General features: G+C 39.1%; 1 protein-coding gene and 1 pseudogene across 3 annotated transcripts in view; one reads left to right on the top strand and one right to left on the bottom strand.

The window, feature by feature from the left end:
* NETO2 (neuropilin and tolloid like 2) overlaps positions 1 to 24,799 on the top strand; it is an 81,723-nt gene extending 56,924 nt beyond the window's left edge. For 2 of the 3 annotated variants that reach the window (XM_069549778.1, XM_069549779.1), the window contains exons 8-9: positions 12,244 to 12,357; positions 13,622 to 15,641. In XM_069549778.1, coding sequence (XP_069405879.1) covers positions 12,244 to 12,357; positions 13,622 to 14,202 — 695 coding nt within the window. In that variant the 3' untranslated portion in view covers positions 14,203 to 15,641. Of the gene's footprint in view, positions 1 to 12,243; positions 12,358 to 13,621; positions 15,642 to 21,690; positions 22,038 to 23,797 lie in introns of those variants that run through there. The other variant, XR_011248551.1, reaches the window with a different exon arrangement.
* Positions 3,232 to 11,307, bottom strand: LOC138418493 (PDZ and LIM domain protein 1 pseudogene; annotated as a pseudogene).
* Positions 24,800 to 25,064: the final 265 nt, after the last annotated feature.

The following is a 25,064-nucleotide window of genomic DNA, read 5'->3' as shown; positions in this document are numbered from 1 at the left end:
CCAGTATTTTTCAGAAATAACGCTAATATCGGCCCCTGTATCAAGCACTCCGCGGAAAAGCTTACCATTAATGCGTAGCTCAAGTTCTGGTCGTGCCTCGGTAACATTTTGCACCCAATAGGCGTCAGAGGACCCGAAACCTTTATCTTGACGGTCTCGGTTAATTGTTTTTCCTTGTATGACTAATGGAACTAAAAGGAGTTGAGCTATACGTTGTCCTGCATTGATTACAATAATTTTGTTAGGAGCGGAGGCTAATATTTTTATCTCTCCTGTATAATCAGAGTCAATCACACCAGGATGGATAAGTATTCCCTTTAAAGACGCGCTGCTGCGCCCCAAAAGCAGTCCAGCTGTACCTGGAGGTAAAGGCCCAAACACTGCTGTGGCAAGGGTTTGAACCCCCATCTCGGGTGTTAATACTGTGTAGGAGGTGGCACAGAGGTCCAATCCCGCGCTGCCTCTTGTGGCTCAACAGAGGTCTGCAATGGTTCTTTTGGAACCTGCAGTGTTGCCCCATAACATTGTTTTGGGGCCAGGGGCTGGCCCCTCACCCAGTTTCCCGAAACCGGGGGCAAAGGATTACCTTGAACATCCGTTTTAGAACGACAATCTCGGGCCCAATGCTTCCCTTTTTTACATCGTGGGCATAAATTAGGAGTGTTAACAGAGGTTTGTTGCTTTTGGGGGCACACTGCAGCCCGATGGCCAGGTTGACCACAAACAAAGCAACCCAAATTACCTGACTTTTGAAGTCCTTTCTTGTTCCTGGCTTGCTGCTGAAAAAGTACCTCTTTAATGCCTTTTCCTTGTAATGCTGCTGCCATAGCAATGCCTTGCATATAGGAGGGTCCAATGTCAGCACAAATACGAATAAAATCAGACAGATCTCCCTTTTTTCGATAAGGTCGTAAAGCAGCTTGACAGGCAGAGTTAGCGTTTTCAAAAGCCAATTGTTTTGCTAATACCATCCCAGCCTTTTCATCTGACATTATCTTACCTATAGTATCTAAGAGCCGTGCCACGAAGTCTTGATAAGGCTCATCAGGTTCCTGTCGGACTTTTGAAAGGTCTTCTGTCTTAGTACTGGAGCTAGGAAGTTTTTTCCATGCCTGCCGAGCCGCATTTGATATTTGTGCGTACGCACCAGGTAAGAAGTTAAGTTGAGTATCAGTAGCCTGGTAAGGGCCTTCACCAATCAACATTTCATAGGAGGTCTGTATACCTTGCTGTCGATTAACATCGGCTATACGAGCACACTGTTCAAAATATTCAGATTTCCATAGTAAATAATCTCCCCCCGAAAGACAGGCCCTAGCTATTTGTTTCCAATCATTTGGGGGTAGATTTTGAGTACCCAAACTTTCTATCATAGCAATAGTGAATGGAGCGGTAGGACCGTATTGCAAGCAAGCAATCTTTAACTCTTTCAGTTGTTTAAAAGGCAGTGATTCATAAAAACGCTGGTTGTTATTTTCAAAGACAGGGAAAGCAAGAGAAAAATCAGAGACAACCTCACCAAGTCGCTGTGCCTGTCTCAATGCCCTCTGCAGCGGAGACATGATCTCAGACGGTGGAGGAGGCCCTGGAGGGGGATCGAGACCAGCCACAACGGAAGGAGCATAGGCAGGGGGAAGAGGTGGAGCAGAAGGAGATTTAGCATTGTTACTAGGAAGCTTGATTCCTGAGTTCTGTAAAGCAATAGTGAGGTTTTTTAAACATTCAACCAATTCATCTTTAGATGTTGACGCCCCCTTTTCTTGTGCTAAAAAACCCCAATCTTCTTGATGGTATTTAGCAGCTTCTTCGTCTAATTCCGCCTCATCTGTGGATGAAAGTAAATCATCATTATCCGAAGGACGCAATAAGTTAGAAAACGGAGGGTCGCCTTCAACTCCCTCGGGAACAGCATACCTGGGTTCCGAATCAGGAACATGGAGAGGATCTTCTTCCTGTTTTAATAAATTTCCTAAACGTTTTAATTCATCATTATCAAAGTCCAGGCAATCACGAATTAGTGTCCAAAAGGATAAAGTTTCGACAGGGATTTTTTCAGGGCCATGTAAAGTATAATGAGTCCGAATTTGTTCCCCTACCTTCTTCCATGTTTCTAAATTTACTGTACCTTCTCTGGGGAACCAAGGGCAAACTTCCTCAATAAATGAAAGAAAATTGATTACTTTAGGTTTGGAAACAGTAATTCCCCGATGTTTTAACATTACAGATAACATATGTACAAACAATTGACGACTATGCGTCTGTCCCATATTTATACTCTCAACTATATACCTTACTACTCCTCCTCAATTTAATTCACTTGTATACTCATATACTCACTCTTTTCAATTAATAAGAGTAGTGGCGAGGAAAACTGTCAAAGTCGAGCCCCACGTTGGGTGCCACCTGCCGCGGCCAGCACAAGCAAGAGTCGCACCTGCACAGGGAGAGAACGGAGCGTCCCCGCTAAGAAAAATAAGAGAGAGACAAAAGATGGGGTTGAGAGGATCAGCCCAAAATGGCTGATACCTTGCTTTATTGTGCTGCAGTATATATAGGGTAAAGTACGTGACTTATGACATTCACAAGGTTGTTTTTAATCTCAAGATACAATCACTAGACCCTTACCATTGTATACAGAACACAATCAGATAATCTATCTTCTATGAAGTATACATAATAAGATAATCTATCTTCTATGAAATGTTGCCGAAACCAAACATCTTGGAGCCTTAAGGGCTATAAAAATTCTTGAGGGTGGCGGGACAGGGAGCTTAGGAACATGTCCTAGGGCTCTGCATACCTGCTGAGCAGCTCCCAAGACTTAACCCTTCACGGGTCGTCCCCCGCACTTTATATTTTAATCCTTCTGACAAATACATGGAACTTTTGAGTTTTTAGAATCTGTTGATTTATTGAGTAAAATTGAAGGCATTGTCAGACATTAAATTTGGTTCAAATTTGGCTGATGTCCATTTGCAGCAGAGATGAATGGAGGGGAAGAGAAGACAGTGATGCTGGCAAGGGGACACTGAACAAGACTACCTTCCTTTAATTGTAACAGCAGGCGTCACACAGCCAGCGTGGGTCACTTAGCACAGAGGGGGACGTGAAATTTAATATCAGTGATAAAACCAACATAAGTGAGAATTTGGAAGAGAGAGGCCACAGCTTTCAGAGGACAAGATGCAGCGAGGCTGTGTGGAAAACAGCATTGGGTCCAGAACTGCTGGCTCATTCGGGGAACGCTGGCCACAGCGTAGCCCTCTGTGGGGTGACTCGCTCCTGGGCATGCTTTCCACAGTAGATCTGATCCTCCACAAAGAAATGGCCCTTCTGTTTCAGACTGCTGCCATAGTTGGCGCACACATAACACTTGGGGTGGCCGTGACGCTCCCGCAGCTTCACGAACACGCTGACAGTGCTGGCGCCACACTTGTCACACGCGAGCAGCTTCCGGGCATTTCTAGTCAATGTAGCCCCTTTGGTGACTGGAGCCTTAACACTCCTGAGTCCTGAGGGCTTGTTGGGATCCCCTTTCTCCTCAGACCTGCAAAACCAGGAATGAAGTGGGCTGTCTCAGAGGCTCATTTAACTCCTGTTTCTCCAGAAGCATCTTGTAAACTTCAGACTCTTTGCCAAAGACAAGTCTGCTTGGAAGCTGAGGATGGTCTAAAGATGTGCTGTTCATCTGCCTGCTGGCTGCCTCTTTGACTCCAAGGCGTTGTTAAAGTTTTAGATATTTTCAGAGGAGTAGAAGCTAACTGGGTTGTTGCACTGGTTTGTGACGACCCTGGGGAAGAGCTGGAGGAAGGTGAGGTGGTAAAGGGCATAACTCTGGTTCGGGGTGCTTCCTATGTATAGGATCTCTTGGGGTGCAGAGGCTAATTCATCTTGTATGAGTGATGTTTCCCTTCCTCTGTCACCAGAGGAGACCATATTTCTGTTCTGTTGCTACTGTGAGAGTCATGTTGTCTGTGCAGCCCTTGATTTTGTTCTGAGCTTCTAAGTACAACATACTGCTGCTATTTTCCCCATCAATGGCTGTGGTTACATCTCCAACACAGACATTGACTATTGCAGCCTTGATTCCAGGAATGACCTGGGAAATGAGGAACACTTAGTTTGCTCTACTTTTTCTGGTTCTCTATGATTTGAATGAAGTCTTTCTCCTTTATTGTCTCCTTTTTTAAAAATGTAGGCATTATAGCTTTAAATTTCCTTCTTATCACTGCTTTCACTGCTTTCCATAAGTTTCATACATTGTATTTTCATTTGTCTCAAGGTATTTTCTAATTTTCCTTGTGGTAGCTTCTTTGAAATGTTGGTTAGAGTGTGTAGTGTAATTTCCACATATTTGTAAATTTTTCAGTTTTCCTGCTATTACTGATTTCTAGTTTCATTTCACTGTGATTGGAAAAGATACTTTGTATGATATGAGTCTTTTGAAATTAAGACTGTGTGTGGCCTAACATATGGTCTGTCCTAGAGAGTGTTCCATGTGCACTTGAGAAAAATATCTCCTGCTGTTGTCAGGTGGGGTTTTTATGTCTATTAGGTTCGATTGGTTTATAGTACTGTTAAAGTCCTTTATTTCCTTATTGGTCTTTTGAAGGTGTGCCCCTCACAGCTTGTGGGATCTTAGTTCCCTAACAAGAGACTGAACCTAGGCCTTTGGCAGTGAAGATTGCAGAGTTCTAACCACTAGACCACCAGGGAATTCCCTCCTTATTGATCTTCTGTGTAGTTGTATTCATTATTGAAAGTAGAGTATTGATGTCTCCAACTGTTATCATAGAACTGTCTAATTCTCCCTTAAATTCTAACAATGTTTACTTATATTTTAGGGCTCTGATTTTTGGTCCATATACGTTTACAATTATTATATCTTCTTGGTGAATTGACCCTTTTATCAAGGTACAGTGTCCTTCTTTGTCATTTGTAACAGTTTTGACTTAAAGTCTGTTTTTGTCTGATACAGGCCTATCTTAACAGATACTGCATTTTTCACAAATTGAAGGTTTGTGGCAACCCCCGTATGTGTTGAGTTACTCAGTCACGTCTGACTCTTTGCAACCTGGACTATAGCCCACCAGGCTCCTCTGTCCATGGTGTTTTCCTGGCCAGAATACTGGAATGGGTTTCCATTTACTCCTCCAAGGGATCTTCCTGACCAGAAATCAAACCTGTGGCTCCTACATCTCCGGCATTGCAGGCAGATTCGTTCTTGCTGAGCCACTGGGTAAACCCCAGGGCAACCCTGTGTTGAAAAATCTACTGGCATCATTTTTCTAACAGTTGCTCACTTCATGTCTCTCTGTCACACTTTGATAATTCTCACAGTACTTCAGACATTTTCACTATTATTGTTTATGGTCATCAGTGATTGTTGACGTTACTGTCGTAAAAGACTCGCTTAGATGATGGCTAGCATTTTTTAGCAGTATGATGTTTTTAAATTAAGTTGAGTTTTTTAGATGTGATACTACTTGTGCACTTAATAGTCTACAGTAAAACATAAATGTAACTTTTATATGCACTGGGAAACCGAAAAATTCATGTGAGTCCTTGAATAATTGCTTCATTGTGGTAGTCTGAAGCCAAACCAGCAATATCTCTGATATGCGCCTCTATTTATATCACTATCCCAGCTCTCTTTGGTGTCTATTTGCATGGAATATCTTTCTCTGTTCTTTTACTTTCGACCTAATTATGTCTCTGGATCTAAAGTGAATCTCTTATAGAACATCATATAGTTGGATCTTGGTTGTTTTCTTGCTTTTCTGCTAATCTCTGCCTTTTGAATGGAATGTTTAATCCATTTACATTTAAAGTAGCTACTAAGGAAAGACTTCTACAATTTTGCTGTTGATTTCGATATGCCTTACAGCTTTGTTTTCCCTCATTTCCATCATTACAGTCTTTTGTGCTTAGTTGATTTTTGTAGTGACACATTTGCATTTCCTTCTGTGTATATATTCTTCAGACATCTTTCTTGTGATTACAATATATTCTTTAGACATCTTCTTCTGATTACAGTGGAGATTTTGTCTTTTTTCTGATTGCTAAAGTCTTTAAAGGTGTCTTTATTATTTTATGAGCATGTGGGAACTTTTTCACATTACAGGATGTTGTAGTTCATGTGTAGACACACGGACCCAGCTTATAAGTGGAGAAACTTTGAGAACAGATTTTAGAATTCTTTCCTTAAAAACTTGATATCTGTGTGTGTGTTTTAGTTGCTCAGTCATGTCCAACTCTTTGCAACCCCATGGGCTGTAACCCACAAGGCTCCTCTATCCATGGAATTCACCAGGCAAGAATACTGAAGTGAGTTGCCATTCCCTTCTCCAAGGGATCTTCCTGACCCAGGAATCCAAGCCAGGTCTCCTAGACTGCAGGTAGACTCTTTACCATCTGAGCCACCAGGGAAACTCTTGTTAATTCAGATGAACAAATCCTCACAAGGCAAAATGGTTCTGTGTTTTGGGATCTCCTATAAGAAGTATAAGTGACTTATCAGTAGTTCCTAATAATTATTTTGCTGACTTTGCTTATAAGTGCAGATCATATTGCATTAGCTTTGACAAAAAACTGCTTTCACGCCATCATGTTTTTGGCTTGGTTTTGAATGGCCCTTAACTTTAGTCTACATTTAGGCAGGACTGATTAGCCTGTTTAACAGGTTGCTTTCCTCACAGTCATCTCCTGAATGAAGCAAGTCAGCATATGAAAATTCACCCAAACTTCCTGGATATAATTACATGTGTATGTTCACATTATACATATTTTTAAAAATAAGTGGCATATCTTATCTGTTGTCCTTATGAGACAAAGATATTTTGTATCCTGACTGATGAGTATGGTGTTACTGGTAACCTATATGATTTCTGCAACTTCAAAGTTAATACATATTTCAGTATACTAGTAAGATATTATCAGATATTTTTCTTGAGAAATGTGGGAATTGATCATTTTACCCTTCAGTTATAATTTCAAGGTATTATATTATTATTCCCTGGATTCTGTGTTAAAATCATGTTTTATGAGACCATATATAGGCTTTATTATAGCTGAGCTCTTCTAAGATCTTTCTGAATTGCCAGACGGTCAGTTGAATTATGAAGTTAATTTAGCCAACCAGCCTTCCTACCTGCCTTCCATTCATTTATTTAACTTTTACCAAATGAAGTATTTGCTATGAAGATACAAAAATGGATGATACAATCCCTGTCCTAAAGGATCTTACAGTCACTTAAGTGAAGTGATATATATGCAATGAAATAAATACAGAATTGACTATGACAAAGACCATTTAAGACAGAAAACAAAGTGCTTTCTTAGTAAATATCCAGGTTACCTCTAGTGGGCAATATTGTTTATGGAGCAGGTAGTCCTTGCAGAAAGGTCCTTTGAGTTAAGCCTTGAGGGTAGGTTGATTTTTTACAGGGTAGAAATGTTAAGTGAGGTTGTTATTTTCAGAGTTGCTGTAATGGAAAAGGTATAGAAGCAGAGCTAATTTGGGCCACAGGAAGTAGTGGGAGAGAACAGAGAGAAATGAAGCAGGAACGGTAGATTAAGCTTGAAGACCTTTAAACTAAAGGCTGAAGTTAGGCTTCATGTTATAGGCATTGGGGAGTTTTGAAGGATGTTATTCTTAAAAAAGCTGTGCTTTTATTGGGGCATGGAGGCTATTTAGGAGGTTACTTCGATGGTTGAGGTGGGAAACCAGGAAGATCTGAATCAAAGAAGTAACAATGAGTTGAAAGAAGAGTTGTGGAGACACACTCCACACGGATGCAAAGTCACAAGAGAGTGACTCAGAGGTACTTAAAATCTGGGGCCTCACTGACTTGGAAACTGAAAATTGAACAGTTAAAGGAGGAAATGTTGAGTTATTTTGAGTGTAGTGAATTCGTCAAGCAGTGGGGAAGTCCACTTCAGCGGTGGTGTTTGCCGCAGTCGACTGTGCTGTTGCTTCTTTTTGACCTATAGCTATAACCTCAGTTTGTTTATAAAAATTGTTTTATTTTGAAAACTTTTCAAGCTTGAAAAATAAAAAGCAACCCAACCAAGGTTGTTTCATTGTTTCAAGTAACTACAAGTCAGACAAGTCAGCGCTTGATACAAGGATGTAGTTAGCAGGAAAACCTTTTAGCCTTCTTACTTTCTCCTCAGTACCTTTACTCCCAGCATCTGTACCCACGCTGCCCAGTACAGGGTCCATCAGGAGCGTGTAGCCGCTGAGCACTTGAAGTGCAGCCAGTCTACACTGAAATGTGCTACGGTTACAGAAACATATACCAGATTTCAAAGGCTTGGTATGAAATAAAGAATGTAAAATATGTTCTTAATAATGTTTTATATTGATTACATGTTAAAATGATAGCATTTTGGATATTGCTTCAGGTTTCCACAGCACCACCCTTATGTTAGGTGATTTCTAGGACCAGCATATATTCATTTTAACAGCTAAGATAATTACAGTGAAAGGGAAGAGACTGTCTTTGAGTTTGGAGAAATCCTTTCACAGGGATTATGCTCACCCCTCCCAGGAGGGGCACACTGAACGTGTTCATTTCTCCAGCAACCAAAAAATATAGTAACCTGTTCAATGCTTCTGCCCAGAAAAGCCGACTTTAGAGATTCAGCACCCAAGGTTTTTACTGGGGACTGTTCACATAGGCACTCTCTGCCTTGAATATACCAAAATTCTAGACTCACAGAAGGAAAGCAGTTGTATGATATTAACACAAACTCTAGGCACCATGAACTACCCTTGTCAGTCAGGGAATGGAGGGAAGCCAAGTTTCCATATGCCAGCTAAGGGCCACCCTTGCACACAGACCCTTCTAAAGGTAGCAGCCTTAGTCCTGCTGTGTTAACTTTCTACACAAATACATTAGGTTAATAAACTATCAGTGGCTTCCCTGATGGCTCAGAGGTAAAGAAGACAGCTGCTAATGCAGGAGCCACAGGTTGCATCCCTGGGTCAGGAAGATTTGCCTGGAGTAGGAAATGGCAAGCCACTCCAGAGTTCTTGCCTAGGAAATCACCTGGACAGAGGAGCCTGGCTGGCTGTAATCCATGGGATCACAGAAGAGTCAGATAGGACTTAAAGACTAAACAGTCAGTAGAATTAATTCCACCTGTTTCTTTTTAAAGACTAGTATGGCTACCTGTTCTCGTTCTTGACTCACATTATATTTACTTTGGGTAGCAGTTGTCTAAATCTTATATGTAAAGTTCTTCTCTAATGTGTTTTAGTTATTTTCTCTGTAAAACTAATGATTTCTCTTTAATACAGATCTAATAAGTAAACAGATGACAAACCTCCTTCAAGTGATATGTTTATACTAATCATTAAAGTTCAGACTAATTGAAGGCTACAGTAGGCTTAATTCCATATCCCAAATGTAGCTTTATTACCCAAGAACAAAAAGAAAACACCGCTCCAAAAAAATATGTGTGATCAAAATAAAGAATTTTGTGAACTTTGATAAAACAAAAGTTTCAATTTAAAAATGTCCACTTGATAAGCACATTTGAGAGCTTCAGTTTTCTTTTCACATGCTGCTGCTGCTGCTAAGTCACTTCAGTCGTGTCCGACTCTGTGTCATTAATTCGCATTGTTAACTCTCTTTTGTTATTCTCCAAACTGTTGTTCAGTTGCTAAGTTGTATCTGAGCTTTTGCCACCCCGTGGACTGCGGCACACTGGGCTTCCCTGTCCTTCACCATCTCCTGGTGTTTGCTCAGACTCATGTCCATTGAGTCAGTGATGCCACCCAACCATCTCATCCTCTGTTGCCCGCTTTTCCTCCTGCCTTCTGTCCTTCCCAGCATCAGGGGTCTTTTCTAATGAATCAGCTCTTTGCATCAGATGACCAAAGTATTGGAGCTTCAGCATCAGTCCTTTCAATGAATATTCAGGATTGATTTCTTTTAGAATTGACTGGTTTGATTTCCCTGAGGTTTGATTTCCTTGTATTAACTCTAAACTGTTAATGGTTTGTAATTACTATGAATCCATCCATGAAAATATTTCCCAGGAGATTTATATAAATGCATTAATTCTGCATAAGAGGTTCACTTCCTATCTATTCATTGACTGTAGACTGCAGATGTGACTAAAATAGTACAACTTGGCCAAAATGCATAATACAGAATAGCAACCAGGATATGTTTGACTTCTTCCCAAGCACTGAGTACTAATATATACTTTACTCTTTAAGGAAGGGAATGGTTTTAGGAACATAATTTCTAGGACTAAAACTGTGAAAGCAGCAGAAGATATTTTTGTCAGAATAAATCCATAATGTGATTTTCAGTGACATATTGCCCTACAGGTCCCCTGCAGGCTTAGCTGAAGGACAGAACCATCTCTCAGCATCATTGCCACATCTCATCAGAAGTAGAGGGAAGCTAAAATGGCAACCCCCTCCCCTCTCCTGCACCATGACCCAGCAGTGAGTAAAGGGGAAAGGAGAAAGTCCTCAGGCTGCAAGCAGAGAGCAGTTCAGAACTGGCAGTGTTTTTGCTATTCTCTTTGTCCTTTATTTATGTAATTCAGCCATTTTATATAGCTTAGAATTGAAGCATGTCATTAGCAACCCATGTCAATAACTGATACTTTCATTCTCATTATGAACAGTTATGCTTGTCCACTGAAAATCCATAAAGCTTAGTACATTTGTGATTTTAAATATAACTCGCATTTCTACAAAATGAAACTGACAATATCATTGCTTGTGCTGCTTTCTAATTGCTTTAAATAATGTAGAGAGCAGTTATAAAGAACTCTATGATTTTTTTAAAAAGGGTACTTTCCACTCACTATTCAACCAGTAAGAAACGCTGAGCAGGAAACCTGGCTCTTTGCCACTTTTGAAGCTGTGAAGCTCCATCAGGGTACTGTCACATAATGTTCTGTTGATAAACCATAAGAACTAATAATAGTTTGACTCAGAAAATCAGACTAGAATGCTATTTATAACTTTACCCACCCTGTCTTGAAAACAGCTTCCTTGTATTCCCACTTGTGAACTGGATAAAATAAAAGCTCAGTGTGTAATATGATCTAGTACATAATAGAATTGTGGTGTGAAAATTAAACAACAGAAAACTCCAGTTTTTAGAAATGAGGAATCTAAAAGTACTATATATTCCTTAGGACATCTGTTATATTTTAAAGTGCACATGTTTGTGTGATACAGTTTTATGACATACATGACACACAGAAGTGGGTTCACCTGCTAATTCTGCAATTGACTAAATACCACGATGCATCTTCATTGGCTTTTCTGTCCATCTAACAGCTGATTTCTGTATCTAATACTTATTGTCCTTGTGATAAGCTTTGAGACCATTAAGGATTTTTACAGAATTATACCAAGTATGAAATTCAATGGCATATATTCTATATGTGTACTGTTTAAATTTTTTTTTTTTAATTCCAAAGAGTGCATTTTTATTTTGTCTGTGGTCATCCGTTCATCCTTCAACAGACATTTCCATTGCTTTCACCTTTTGGCTCCTGTGCATTATATTGCTGCAGTGAACAGCAAGTATCTCTTTGAGTCTCTGCCTTCAGTTCTTAAGACTGTATACCTAGAAGTGGAAATGCTGGCGCGTATAGTAATCTGTATAAGTTTTTGAGAACTGTTCACCATTTGCCATACTATTTACCACAGCAGCTGCACCGTTTTACATTCCTGCCAGCAAAGCACAGGGGTTCAGTGTCTCCAGGTCTTCACTAATATTTTCTTTTACATTTTGAAAAAAATGTGCTGTGTACTAGTTTCGTAAGACCTGTATCAAATATGGTTGACCGCTGAGTAACAGGAGTTTGAACTGTGCAGGTCCAGTTACACAAGGCTTTTTTCAGTAGTAAATACTGCAGTAGCACACATTGCATAATTGATTCAGAGGGGCCGCCTATGGGACTTGAGCAGCTGCACGTTTTGGTGTTGGAACCAATGCCCCACAGATACCGAGGGATAACCATATATTCATATTGTTATTACGCTAAGAGCAATCTCTTGGTGCCCAACCTTGGTCAAAGTTTACATGAGTCAGCAGCAGAGAATACGGGCCTTTGTCTTATTGTTTGTGTAGTACAGAGTATCTTCACAGAAAAGCCTTTGAGATAGGATATTGACTTTATAAGAGCAAATGTAAAATGAATCCGGATGTCATAATCTGTGTGCTTTCTCTTCTTAGCAACAAAGTTTCCTTTTTTCTACAGCTCCCTGTACAGGCAGCACTTTCTTTTGCCATAGCAACATGTGCATCAATAATTCTTTAGTCTGTAATGGGATTCAAAACTGTGCGTACCCTTGGGATGAAAATCATTGTAAAGGTGAGTCTGCCGGTGAAGGACAGCCCTTAGAGGTGTGGCCATTGCCTTTCACTAAGAAAAAAAAATCTTTTTCTACAACTGTACTTGGCATAACTGCTTTGGCAGAATGAAGACATGTAAAATCAGTGTTCTCCTTAATGAATCACAGACCTCTGGGATGTGGTAAAACTGAATATTATTCTCAACAAAAGCAATTTTTATAGACTATATTTTTTGCCTAAAAGTTGTCCACAAGTTAGTCATGGTTGTTTATATTGTAAAGATACCTTATTGTCATAATAATGTAGATTGTGACCGAGAGTATTCTTATTTTTAAAATTAAATGGAAATACTATTTAGCAAAATTCAACTGATAGATTCAGTCTTACAGTGTAAAACAGACTCCTTATAAGGACTGCGTTTTTTATTCCATGAATTTCCTATGCTATATTTCAGTATATACTCCCTGAAAGAGAAATATGCCTTGTGGTAATGCTGGGTATCAAATCACTGTTTCAGTACTACAGTTTATCTCCCTTTTATTCTCCCAAGAGTTCAATAAATAACTATAGAAAGTTAATGTAAGATACTGCTATCATGAGAGGAAGTATTTTCAGGTAACCATTCAAAAACAGTGGACCATGGTTGTAAACATACCTGAGTGAGTCAGTGAAATCATTTTTGTTCTCCTTGCTTATGGCCATCAGTAGGAATACTATGGGTTAACTCAAATCTACCATAGAGCAGAAAGCTAAACTTGATAAAAACAGAGTTTTGTTTTGACATTTTCTATATTCATGTATTACTTTGATTTGCAAACTGTATGTGCTTACGTATTATTGTTGTTGTGTCTGATTCTTCGCAACCCTATGGACTGTAGCCCACCAGGCTCCTCTGTCCATGGGTTTCTCCAGCCAAGAGTACTGGAGTGGGTTGCCATTTCCTTCTCCAGAGGATCTTCCTGACCCAGGGATCAAACCTGCGTCTCCTGCATTGGCAGGCAGATTGTGTACCACTGAGCCACCAGGGAAGCCCGTGTACTCATATACCCTCTGAGTAAAGAACCAAGTCCTTTTCCTTTTTTTATAGTCTGTCTGGCTGCCTTATGATTGGTTAGTTTAACCAGAAGTCATACTAGTTTTATTTTGTTTAAAAACCTAATCTTAAATTGCATTTTCTGGGTTGTATTTGACCCAGGTGTTCTGCTTTACCTAAAAATATTTTACCAATTTGTGACAGAAATCATGAATGAATTTTCAAAGTTTCATTGTTTTTCTTTCTGCAGAAAAGAAAAAAGCAGGACTGTTTGAACAAATCACTAAAACTCACGGAACAATTATTGGCGTTACGTCGGGGATTGTCTTGGTCCTTCTCATTATTTCTATTTTAGTACAAGTGAAACAGCCTCGAAAAAAGGTCATGGCATGCAAAACTGCTTTTAATAAAACTGGGTTTCAAGAAGTATTTGATCCTCCTCATTATGAACTGTTTTCACTGAGAGACAAAGAGATGTCCGCCGACCTGGCCGACCTGTCGGAGGAACTGGACAGCTACCAGAAGACACGGCGCTCCTCGACAGCCTCGCGGTGCATCCACGACCATCACTGTGGGTCGCAAGCGCCCAGCGTCAAACAAAGCAGGACCAACCTCAGTTCCATGGAACTTCCTTTCCGAAATGATTTTGCACAACCACAGCCCATGAAAACATTTAATAGCACCTTCAGAAAGAGTAGCTACACTTTCAAGCAGGCACATGAGTGCCCTGAGCAGGCTCTTGAAGACAGGGTGATGGAGGAGATGCCCTGTGAGATTTATGTCAGGGGCCGGGAAGACTCCGCACAAGCATCCATGTCCATCGATTTTTAGTCTTCTGCTGAAGTGACGTTGATCATTGAGTATGTACGTATGCAGCCTACAGAGCGTCCATATTGTTTTCAACAGCCAACCTTTTTCTCCTGTCAGAACTAGAAAGACCTTCATTTCGCATTAATGTAATGGTCAAGTTTTTATTATCTCAGGCAGTCTATATGTTAACCCAACCAAGAAACTTCCTCCGTGCAGTAAAAAACAAAAAACAAGCGTCTAGTGCTCAGTGTCCTACACACAAAGCACCAGTTACATAGTAGCGTCTGGAGAGGGGAGCGGTGTTGCGCCAGGCTCAGCTGGTGGTAGCAGCAGGAAGACGGTTCTTGATTGATACAGCTCTGTCAAAATTTTGATCCCACAATAAGTTTAAACATAAGATTTTTCTTCACATTCCTTTTACTTTTTCTGTTCTCTAACTTTAATTTGTTTTAGAAGCCAGTAATGTTGCCATTTCAGTTTCTTATATAAATGGTTACTGTTTCACATGTATTTCAGTATAGGCATTTGTTCTAGAGTTTTGTCAAAATATAACTAGTTACTGTGGTAAGTGCCAGTTAAGACACAGAATTATGTTTCATCCATCTGTTTCTTCAGTAATTTCCATACTGCTGCCTTTTAATTACTGGATCCTTAACCTTTATTTTCTGTGATATGGTTTAGCACCTCTAAGTCATATTTTGTTTTGGTTATATTATACTAGAAAGTTTCATAATCCTGGGATGTATGCACCATTGCCAGTTACAACTAAAAACTTAATTAAAATTTTTTGAAAGTTCCTAGATTTTATCACATTCAGTGATAGCCCACTTTTTCCTGTGAGTAAAAAGTCATTTAATTCATTTTGGGGGCAGCCTATCATATTTATTTCCGTTGTTACTCATTGCTAGATCTGTGTTTCCTATTTTTATAAAAAGGTTATTCACTCCCTTTGTATTGGTTTGTCCTGTAGCATATGGTAACCAAGGTTGTATGGGAGTTAAAGGAAAATGCCTAAGAAACTGTATAAGCCTTTAGATTGCTTCTTACTTGGGACAATACATTTTTCTAGTTCTTACCAAGAATAACAATTTCCACTTTTTTTTAAACTGCACTTTTGACCTTATTTTTCTTATGGTATATAAACAATAATTTATAAACATGATATAAAAAAATCATTGTGTTTTTTTAGACTTTTGATATTATTTGATACTGTACAAACTTTATTAAATCAAGGTTAAAGACCTCCACGACAGATTTCTTTTCAGTATTCACAATAGCGGCTTTGTATACCAATATGCTGTGATGGAACTGTACACTATAATTTATTGTAAAAATCTTGGTAATGTGTACATAAGCTTTTGTTTCCTCTTGTTATTACACTTAGTTTATGATAAATTTTTCACTGGTATCTATTGATCTAAATCACTACACAAATCGGATAATTAAAATATACATTGTTACATGATTCTTTAATCATATTATTTATGGCAGTGAGATTTAGGATCTTAAGATATATGTGGAAAGGAATCCATTTATTGAATTATGACTAATACAGGCATGACATTTAAAAGATAAATTCTCATGTTTGATATTTTTTGTAGTTAAATTTTCCATGAAATGAGAAATTAAAGTTTCACTGGATTTCGCTGACTTTTTAAAAATATCACATCTTTACATTTTCTCAGATTAATGAAAACTGTGACCTTAAATATGATATTATATAAAAAAATACTCCTTCAAAATGCTTATTATATCACATTTTTTTAAAAGTATATACTCTCCAGAAGATAGGAAAACCTACCCATAGTATTGTCTTAAGTGTTTTTAAAACTCAGTATAATTTCCAATTTTAAAAATACAACTTGGGAAGGTAAAAAGACTTAATGAATGTAGTATTCAATGAACTAATGAACCAGAGCCAGATTAGATAGCTAAATTCTTTCAGTAGTTATGTTGAATAGGCATTTTAGTAGATAACAGGCCAGACAACATTTAGTAAGTCCTTAATATAATGATAACTGTGATCTCATTCTTAGTCAAAGGGAAATTATCATATTTCCTATATAAAATTATATTCATTAAGAAAATACATCTTTAACATCTAAAGTAGTAAATAATAACAGTATGCTTAAGTAGCACTTGTAAATGTATTTTTATTTTTGAAATTTGTGTCCTACTCTCTTAAAAGGGCATGAAGAGGCCTACAAAATACAAAGCCGTTAATGAAGACATTTAACATTAAAACAGCACAGAAGTACATGGTTTCAAGCCACTAAGCAAGTAAAGCTTGGACAAAAAAATTGTTTCTAAATTTTCCTGCTACTAAAACAATTAAGTCTTCTTGTTTTTCGTAGTAGAAAATTCAAACTTACCTGCAAGAGGCTAGTTTTCTCTTAAACTAAAGAAAGGAGGGTCTTAATATTGAATGACATTTCCTTGTAATTTAAAGAAAATGAAAAATACACAGAGAGGCCTTAATGGTAAATACTAAGCCAGTGAAGGCGCATCTGAGTGTGGCCTAGAACACTGGTTTCTCATCAGTTTACCTGCAGGGATAGAAGTAAAGAACCAGAGGATCAGTAACTACGCCAGCCCGAGACTGCCTTAGTCATTGAGCCGTGGGTGGCATTAGATCGCATTTATTTCTTAGTCAAACATTTGGCAATATACAATCTGAAGAGAACAGAATGGAACTAACAAATTTTAGGCATTATTACCAGAACAATGCTAATTGCTGTATATATAATCTTTCATCTTTGACATCAGTGAAAAAACTTCGCAGATTGTTTACCGATGTGAAAGCCATAAATTGTAGTAATTTAAGAAAAAAATTTAGCCATCTTGTGGAAGTTGTTACATCCTTCACAGAGAATATGGTGCCCAGTGTTAAACACAGAAGGTGAACCTGGAGGAGTGTGCACAGCTCAGGAGCACATCTGTTAGGCTGTTGGTCCCAGATTTACCACAGGGTGTCAACCCCCAAGTGCCTGCAGATTGCAGGAACCCCACTAACCCCAGTATCTAAAGAATGTGGGAGTAAAGCGTCACGTACCTTTTGAGAGGGGAGACGTTTGACAAAAAGCAAAGGATTTTTCCACGTTTCCAATCACAAAAGAGATCAGAAACACTCCTTTGACTTGGACTTGTTAATAGCTTGTGTCAGTGTCTGTCACATTTCATGTGATTATTAGGCGTTAAAACAACCTCCTAAATGCCTGAACATTTTTATAGTGGTGCTGTTGTCTGGTGAGGATGCTTCCTTGTTTCAGGAGTGTGTCAGCTGATGAACAGGATAGGAAAAACCTAGTTGTGATCATGGGAATAATTCTCAATCTAAGGAGCGTATGCGTTCTTACAAAATGTTGTTCATGATCAGAAGGAATCTTGAGATTTGGGGTTTTTTAAGATTCAAGAGAGATTATCTGCCCCAGTGTTATTGATGAGAATACTGAAGCCCAGAGAAAAGAAGGTAGTTCCCCATGTCTCAGAGCTAGATCAGCACCCTTCCCTTGCTCTCTGCTGTTTCCCTGCTTTTGCTTGCTGGATGTTTTAAAAGCCGCTCCAAACAGCAGCCCAGATGTTTCTTGTAGGCTTGTCAGTTATTCTGGTTTAAAATGTAATTTATTCTACATTTTTCTTCAAAGCATTATATTTTACTCTTTTTTTCTGTAATACTTTGTTATTCTTCAATTTTGTTGCCATGATTTCTTGGCACCTGCAAATTCTGGAAGACAATGACTCTTAATTCTTAATAAAGAATGTTTGTTAACAATTTATAGCCTTGACACTAGGCAGAAAGAGCTTTCACTGGTTTGCTTTTGTGATCTTTTCTGAATCTAAAGGAAACAGTGTATAATCTAGAAATTAAAACACGTGTGTGCGCTATTGCGTTCGGAGAATGATTTGGGTTGTGAGCTAAATAATATGACAGGTTGATCTTGGATATCTTTTTTTAGCTTTCTGCAAAATCAGTTGTCCATGTTTTATATATCTCTACTAATAACAAACTCATAATTCTGAATTTGCTTTTTTTAAATCAACTTTTCCTTATATTTCTGTGATTGACTTAATGACTACAAAAGCCCAAGGTACTAATGACTGGGGTGCATGTTTAGTATATACTGTCTAAAGTATATTCTTTTGAGGCATTGATTTTTCTTTAAGAGGTGAACTTCCAGACCATATAAGACTTCTTATATGGATTAATATAGTATTAACTTACTACTGTATTTGATACTTCACAGTAAAGAATTTGGTCCTTAAACTGGAAATAAAACTTGTTCTTTGATTCCTTACTTGCCTCAATTTCCAAAATCTCTAAAAGTGGCAAAGAATCCTAATTTCCTTCCCAGGAAAAGTTGGCATTTCCTATCCAGTCACGTCCAAGCTAATCATAGTTATGATAAAAAATAAAATCATTACGTTTTCAAGTGAATCTTCAGGGGAAGAACTAAAAAAGACAAATTCAGTCTTAGCTTGCCTGCAGAATCCAGGCTGCTGCCTCCAGTCACTGAAGTGACCATGAGGTCTTTCGTAGTACAGTGGGCTGTCAGAACACGCTGTCTGTTGAGGTGCAGGATGCGTCGGTCGTGGCCACAGCTTAGTGAGGATGGGGGTGTAGGTCTCTTGAAAGGTGTACCCTGAGGAGAAAGCAAAGGAAGGCACACAGATCAAGGAGCCAAAGAAGAAAAAAAGAAGGGTAGTTATCACTGCAAATAGTTACAGAGCAATTTTAGTGTTATTTAGGATCAGGAAACAGCTTTTATCTAAAAGTTGTCTCACCCTCCAAGCTTTGTCATACTCTGTAACACCTGGTGCCTGCAGGTCACTGAGCCGGTACATTCCTTATTGAAATATGTTGAGTATCTGCTGTTTGCTTAGAGGAATTGCCATCAAAAATCTAGGTATTGAACCATGCTTTTCAAATCTTGTTCAATGCTTCCATTGATGACTTCATCTAGGATTTGTATTAAGCTTTGTATTAAGCCGTGTTTTGGAGAAGCATTCACAGATTTTGAACCCAAAAATAGTTTTGTCAGTCTATTACGTGTAATGCCTCAAAAGACAATTTAGCTCCGAAAATGTGCACAAGTACTTGCTGCAACTAACTCAAATATATGGCCTCTGCCTTTCACATTCATTGTCTGAAACCAACCTTGCATTCTCAATCAGTTTTTAATATTAGAAAAAAAACACTTGTGATAAGAGACTTCTAAGGTGGCTCCCATCAATCCTTGCTTCCCAGTATTCACAATCCTGTATCATCCCCTATCCTTGAACGTGAGCTGGACCTAGTGACTTGCTTCTAATGAATAGAATATGGCAAAAGTGACATGTCTCTTCCAAGATTAGGTGACAGAAAGACTTCGTCTTCTGTCTTGCTTGCCCACTGTTTCTGTCATGCTTTCCTGCTCTGATGGAACCCAGTTGCCATGTTCTGAGATGCTGTGTGGAGAGGTCCATGTGACAGGAAACCAGGGTTTCCTGGCAACAGTGGAGTCCCCCAGTCTACCACATGCAAAGAACTGAATCCTGCCAGCAACATGTGACGGGTCAGGGAGGGGATCCTCCCCTCACTAGAGCCTCGAGATGACCACAGACAACACTTTGATTATAGCTTGTGTGGGACCTTGATCCACACCCAAATTACTCAGAAACCCAAGATAAATAAGTCTTGTATTAAGCTGCTAAACTTAGAGGTAATTTGTTATGCAGCCATAGATAATACGAAGCTGGAAAAGACAGTGGCAGTTCCCAATTTTCACTCCTGGGGTAAAAGTATTGATGAAATCTGACATGTTTTATGTTTGTGGAAGAACCATCAGTGCAGTGGGCACATCTTAAACCTGGCATCATGGAATGAGGAGAGCTGGTCTTCCTCTTGCATGAGTACAAGTCAGCCATTTTAGCCTCCCAACCACCAATAAAAACACTTCGATCCATTCCCTCTCAAGTATGGCAGAAGATACTGCAATTTGATTCTGCATTTGAAATGTAAATAAAATTACATTATACCCTAACTCTTGAATAGTGTCCCTTTTAAATCACTCATCAAGTCTCCTTTGAGTAAGGTGAATCTATCTTAAAATGAATAAAGGATAAAATTCTATTCAAAATCTATATAGTAGTCCCATAATTTAATCAAAGCCTTTCATATTTCCAATCGTATTAACACTCAGTTTCCCAGACTACAGAGTTAGTATCATTAGCCCACTTGCAAATGTAATCCTTGGGAAAACTGACAAAGAAAAGCAGTGGAGCCCCACCTTTGAAAGAGTTTGAGGGGACTGCACTAAGAAATAGCAAATCTTTCATGCCCAGAGCCACCCTACACCCAAATTGAGAAATATAACCAAAACATTTCTATACAGAGGTTTTTCTGTTGTGATGAAAAATAAACTGATTTCCTGGAAGAGAATACTCTTTTTTTTTTTTTTTTTTTTTTTGCACTCTGGTCAAACTGATGGAAACACCAGACCAACCTCACAAAGTTTTTTCTTTCTGAAATCGTTTTCACATCTGGCTGACAGCCAGCCACAGCTACCTGCTACAAAGAAAAAATTGTATCTTTTATTGTATCTGTGTATAAATATTGCCTTTGAATTGGAAGCTGCTATTGCTGATTTTGTTTTGCCCAGTGGGTAGAATTATGTCCTAAATCCTTTTCTAATGTGAATGCGTCAGACCTTAGCCTCCAGAAATAGGGTAGTACCTGTTGCTTTGGAAGCTTGACGTTTTACCCTAATCTCTGCAAGAGAGGCGCCAAATGAATCTAGTCTTCCCATCTGCCATTCTTAATTGCTAGATGGCAGACAGTGACTATGCTGCTTGAAGTTTTAGGGCTTTTTCTGCAGAATTGGGAAAAGGACCTGCCTTTCTGCTAGGAGCCTATGGTTTAAAGTAAGCTTCCACACACACTCTGTCCAAAAACTCTCCTCTCCTGCTATAGCTCCCTCCTTTCATGAGGATACAGTGTTTAGTTTTGTCTTCCCGTTACCCACAAATGCGCAGAGATTTTCTAAGGAAATACTGCAATACCAAACCAGGTTCTCTGAAGAAACTCCCAAAGTTTGTCCATGAAGATGAGTGAACTTCTCTGATTGGTGCAGATCAGTGCTAGACTGAAAGGTGTAAAGAGCAACTGCCTTTATCAAAAGCCATGTCTTAAAGGATATGCCAGGGAATGCTTATGTTTAATATTTTACAAATATATATATATTTTAATATTTACAAAGATTTATATATATGTAAATATATATATATAGTTTGTCATGAAACATATATCATGTCAGCTATGTCATGCAACATGGGGGATCCTAGTTCCCCGACCAATTGAACCCACACCTCCTACATTGGAAGTACAGATTCCCAACCACTGAACCACTAGTAATGTCACAATATTTCTGTTTCTGGCTGACTCTCTCACCTCTCCACCCTAGAAAAACAACTCGTTTCTCTTCCTCTCATCAGATAGGCAAAGAAAGTGATTGCATACTTTTTTAATTACAGGCGTACATAAACCTACAATTCTAGAGTATTGATTTGTTGGACCGTAATCTACACACTGAACTGCATTTGGCAGCATGCCAGATGTGTAAAGTTGGAATTTAATGAGGTTTCAGTAGCAGCCCCAGAATTTTGTACAATACCACTGTCGAATACTAATGTAACAGTAGCAAGAAAACGAATAGAGAGACGGCTTCTTTCTCAAGTTCCCTTTTTTCTCTTTCTTGGATATGGAGCAACTGAAAGCAATTAACTATTCCATGGAAACTTCATCTCATAAAGAAACTCCAGTCAAAAGCAAACTGTGGTCATTGTTACTATGTTCGTGGAACTTTATCAACCAACCAAAGGTAAGTTCATTTTTGACACTAAAACATTAATTATACTGCCTACTTAGGAAGTTTTTTCCTGAAGAAGTTATCAAGCAATTTTACCTTCTGAAAATATAGATGTCAGAAGTAGAATGACATCACCATGTGATCACATTTCTGGTTCTCATGATTTTCAAAATGGAGTTCCATTTCCTTTCAACTAGAAAGAAGAGTGATAAAATCTAATTTTGAAAAAATGACGTTTCTTATCCTGAAGAATGGGATTTCTCAACCTCAATACTGTTAACGTTTTGGGCCACATGGTCCTTCATTATAGGGGAACCACTCTGTGTATTATAGGATGTTTAGTGGTGTCCCTGACCTAGGTTCCAATAACACCACCCCCATTTGTGACAACCAAAAGTGTCTCCAGGTATGGCAATGTGTCCCCTGGAAAGAGGAGTCAAAATCAACACAGGTAAGAACCACTGCTGTAAAGAGACTGAAGGGCTTTTTTTTTTTTTTTTTGCAGACATGTCAGTTTATTTTTTTATTTTTATTTTTTAAATTTTTATTTTTACTTTATTTTGCTTTACAATACTGTATTGGTTTTGCCATACATTGACATGAATCTGCCACGGGTGTACATGAGTTCCTAATCCTGAACCCCCCTCCCACCTCCCACCCCATATCATCTCTCTGGATCATCCCCGTGCACCAGCCCCAAGCATCCTGCATCCTGTATCGAACATAGACTGGCGATTCATTCCTTACATGATAGTATACATGTTTCAATGCCATTCTCCCAAATCATCCCACCCTCTCCCTCTCCCACAGAGTCCAAAAGTCCGTTCTATACATCTGTGTCTCTTTTGCTGTCTCGCATACAGGGTTATCATTACCATCTTTCTAAATTCCATATATATGTGTTAGTATACTGTATTGGTGTTTTTCTTTCTGGCTTACTTCACTCTGTATAATAGGCTCCAGTTTCATCCACCTCATTAGAACTGATTCAAATGCATTCTTTTTAATGGCTGAGTAATACTCCATTGTGTATATGTACCACAGCTTTCTTATCCATTCATCTGCTGATGGTCATCTAGGTTGTTTCCATGTCCTGGCTATTATAAACAATGCTGCGATGAACACTGGGGTACACGTGTCTCTTTCCATTCTGGTTTCCTTGGTGTGTATGCCCAGCAGTGGGATTGCTGGGTCATAAGGCAGTTCTATTTGCAGTTTTTTAAGGAATCTCCACACTGTTCTCCATAGTGGCTATACTAGTTTACATGAAGGGCTTATAAAAAAATAACTAAAAGCTGTTGAATTCTATGTTGAAGAAATTCTTCAATTAGCCATAAAAAAGAAATTTTGCCATTTGCAATGATATGCATGAACCTATCAAATTCATAATTGGTATGGAAGGTATGATGCTTAGTGAAATAGCCAGAGAAAGACAGGTACTCTATGTTATCACCTATATGGGGAATCTAAAAAATAAAACTGCTCAAAATAACAAAACAGAAAGACGCTCCCAGATATAGAGAACAAACTAGTGGTTTCCAGTGGAGAGAGGCATAGGGAAGGGGCATAATGGGTAAGGGATAAAGAGGTACAAACTACTTACTATGTATAAAGTAAGCTACAAGGATATGTTGTACAGTACAGGGAATATAGCCAATATTTTATAATAACTTTAAATGGAGTACAAAATTTAAAACTTTGAATCACTTTGTTGTACACGTGAAAGTAATATAATATTGTAAATCAACTATGTTTCAATAAAAATATTTCAGACTTAGGAAAAGAGGTAAAGAATAGTGAGCACCTACATGTATGGATGTGAGAGTTGGACTGTGAAGAAAGCTGAGCACCGAAGAATCGATGCTTTTGAACTGTGGTGTTGGAGAAGACTCTTGAGAGTCCCTTGGACTGCAAGGAGATTCAACCAGTCCATTCTGAAGGAGATCAGCCCTGGGTGTTCTTTGGAAGGAATGATGCTAAAGCTGAAACTCCAGTACTTTGGCCACCTCATGCGGAGAGTTGACTCATTGGAAAAGACTGATGCTGGGGGGGATTGGGGGCAGGAGGAGAAGGGGACGACAGAGGATGAGATGGCTGGATGGCATCACTGACTCGATGGACGTGAGTCTGAGTGAACTCCGGGAGTTGGTGATGGACAGGGAGGCCTGGTGTGCTGCGATTCATGGGGTTACAAAGAGTAGGACATGACTGAGCGACTGACTGAAATGAACATGCCCAGAACAGTGCCTATCGCCCTCTCCGTTTCATTTCCTTCCTTCCTACTTCATCCCCCAGAGGTCCTGAACTGGGTGTTTATGCATGCTGTGTGTGTATCGTACATATACTGTGTATATATTAGTTAGAAGTTGCATACTCAGGGGACTCCCCTGGTGGTCCTGTGGTTAGGACTCCACACTCCCAACACAGGGGCTGCGGGTTTGATCCCTGGTTGGGAACTAAGATCCCACATGCTGCACAACACAGCACAGCCAAAGAAAAATAAATAGAGAAAGCTTAGTTGCTCAGTCATGTCTGACTCTTTGTGATCCCATGGACAGGAGCCCACCAGGCTCCTCTGTTGATGGGATTCTCCAGGCAAGAACACTGGAATGAGTAGCCATTTCCCTTTCCATGGGAATCTTCCCAACCCAGTGATTAAACCTGGGTCTCCTTCATTGCAGGCAAGTTCTTTACCATCTGAGCCCCAGAGAAAGTGGTAAAATAAATAGCTAGGTAAATATTTAATAATAAAAGCTTCCTGCTCTGGTTACTTCTTCAGTTCTTCATTGTCTTGTGAAGAATCTAATTAAAATTTTTTCTTTTTTTTTTTTTTTTAGTTTTTTATTTTTTAAATTTTAAAATCTTTAATTCTTACATGCATTCCCAAACATGAACCCCCCCTCCCACCTCCCTCCCCATAACATCTTTCTGGGTCATCCCCATGCACCAGCCCCAAGCATGCTGCATCCTGCGTCAGACATAGACTGTAAAAAGAAGTTGCATATTCTATTTCTCAGTTTTGTGGTTAACATTCACACT

The sequence above is a fragment of the Ovis canadensis genome, chromosome 14, assembly GCF_042477335.2.
Source record: "Ovis canadensis isolate MfBH-ARS-UI-01 breed Bighorn chromosome 14, ARS-UI_OviCan_v2, whole genome shotgun sequence".
In the NCBI taxonomy this organism is placed as follows: domain Eukaryota; kingdom Metazoa; phylum Chordata; class Mammalia; order Artiodactyla; family Bovidae; genus Ovis; species Ovis canadensis.
Note: the sequence above shows the minus strand (reverse complement) of the source record. Positions and strands in the feature narration are given on the sequence as shown.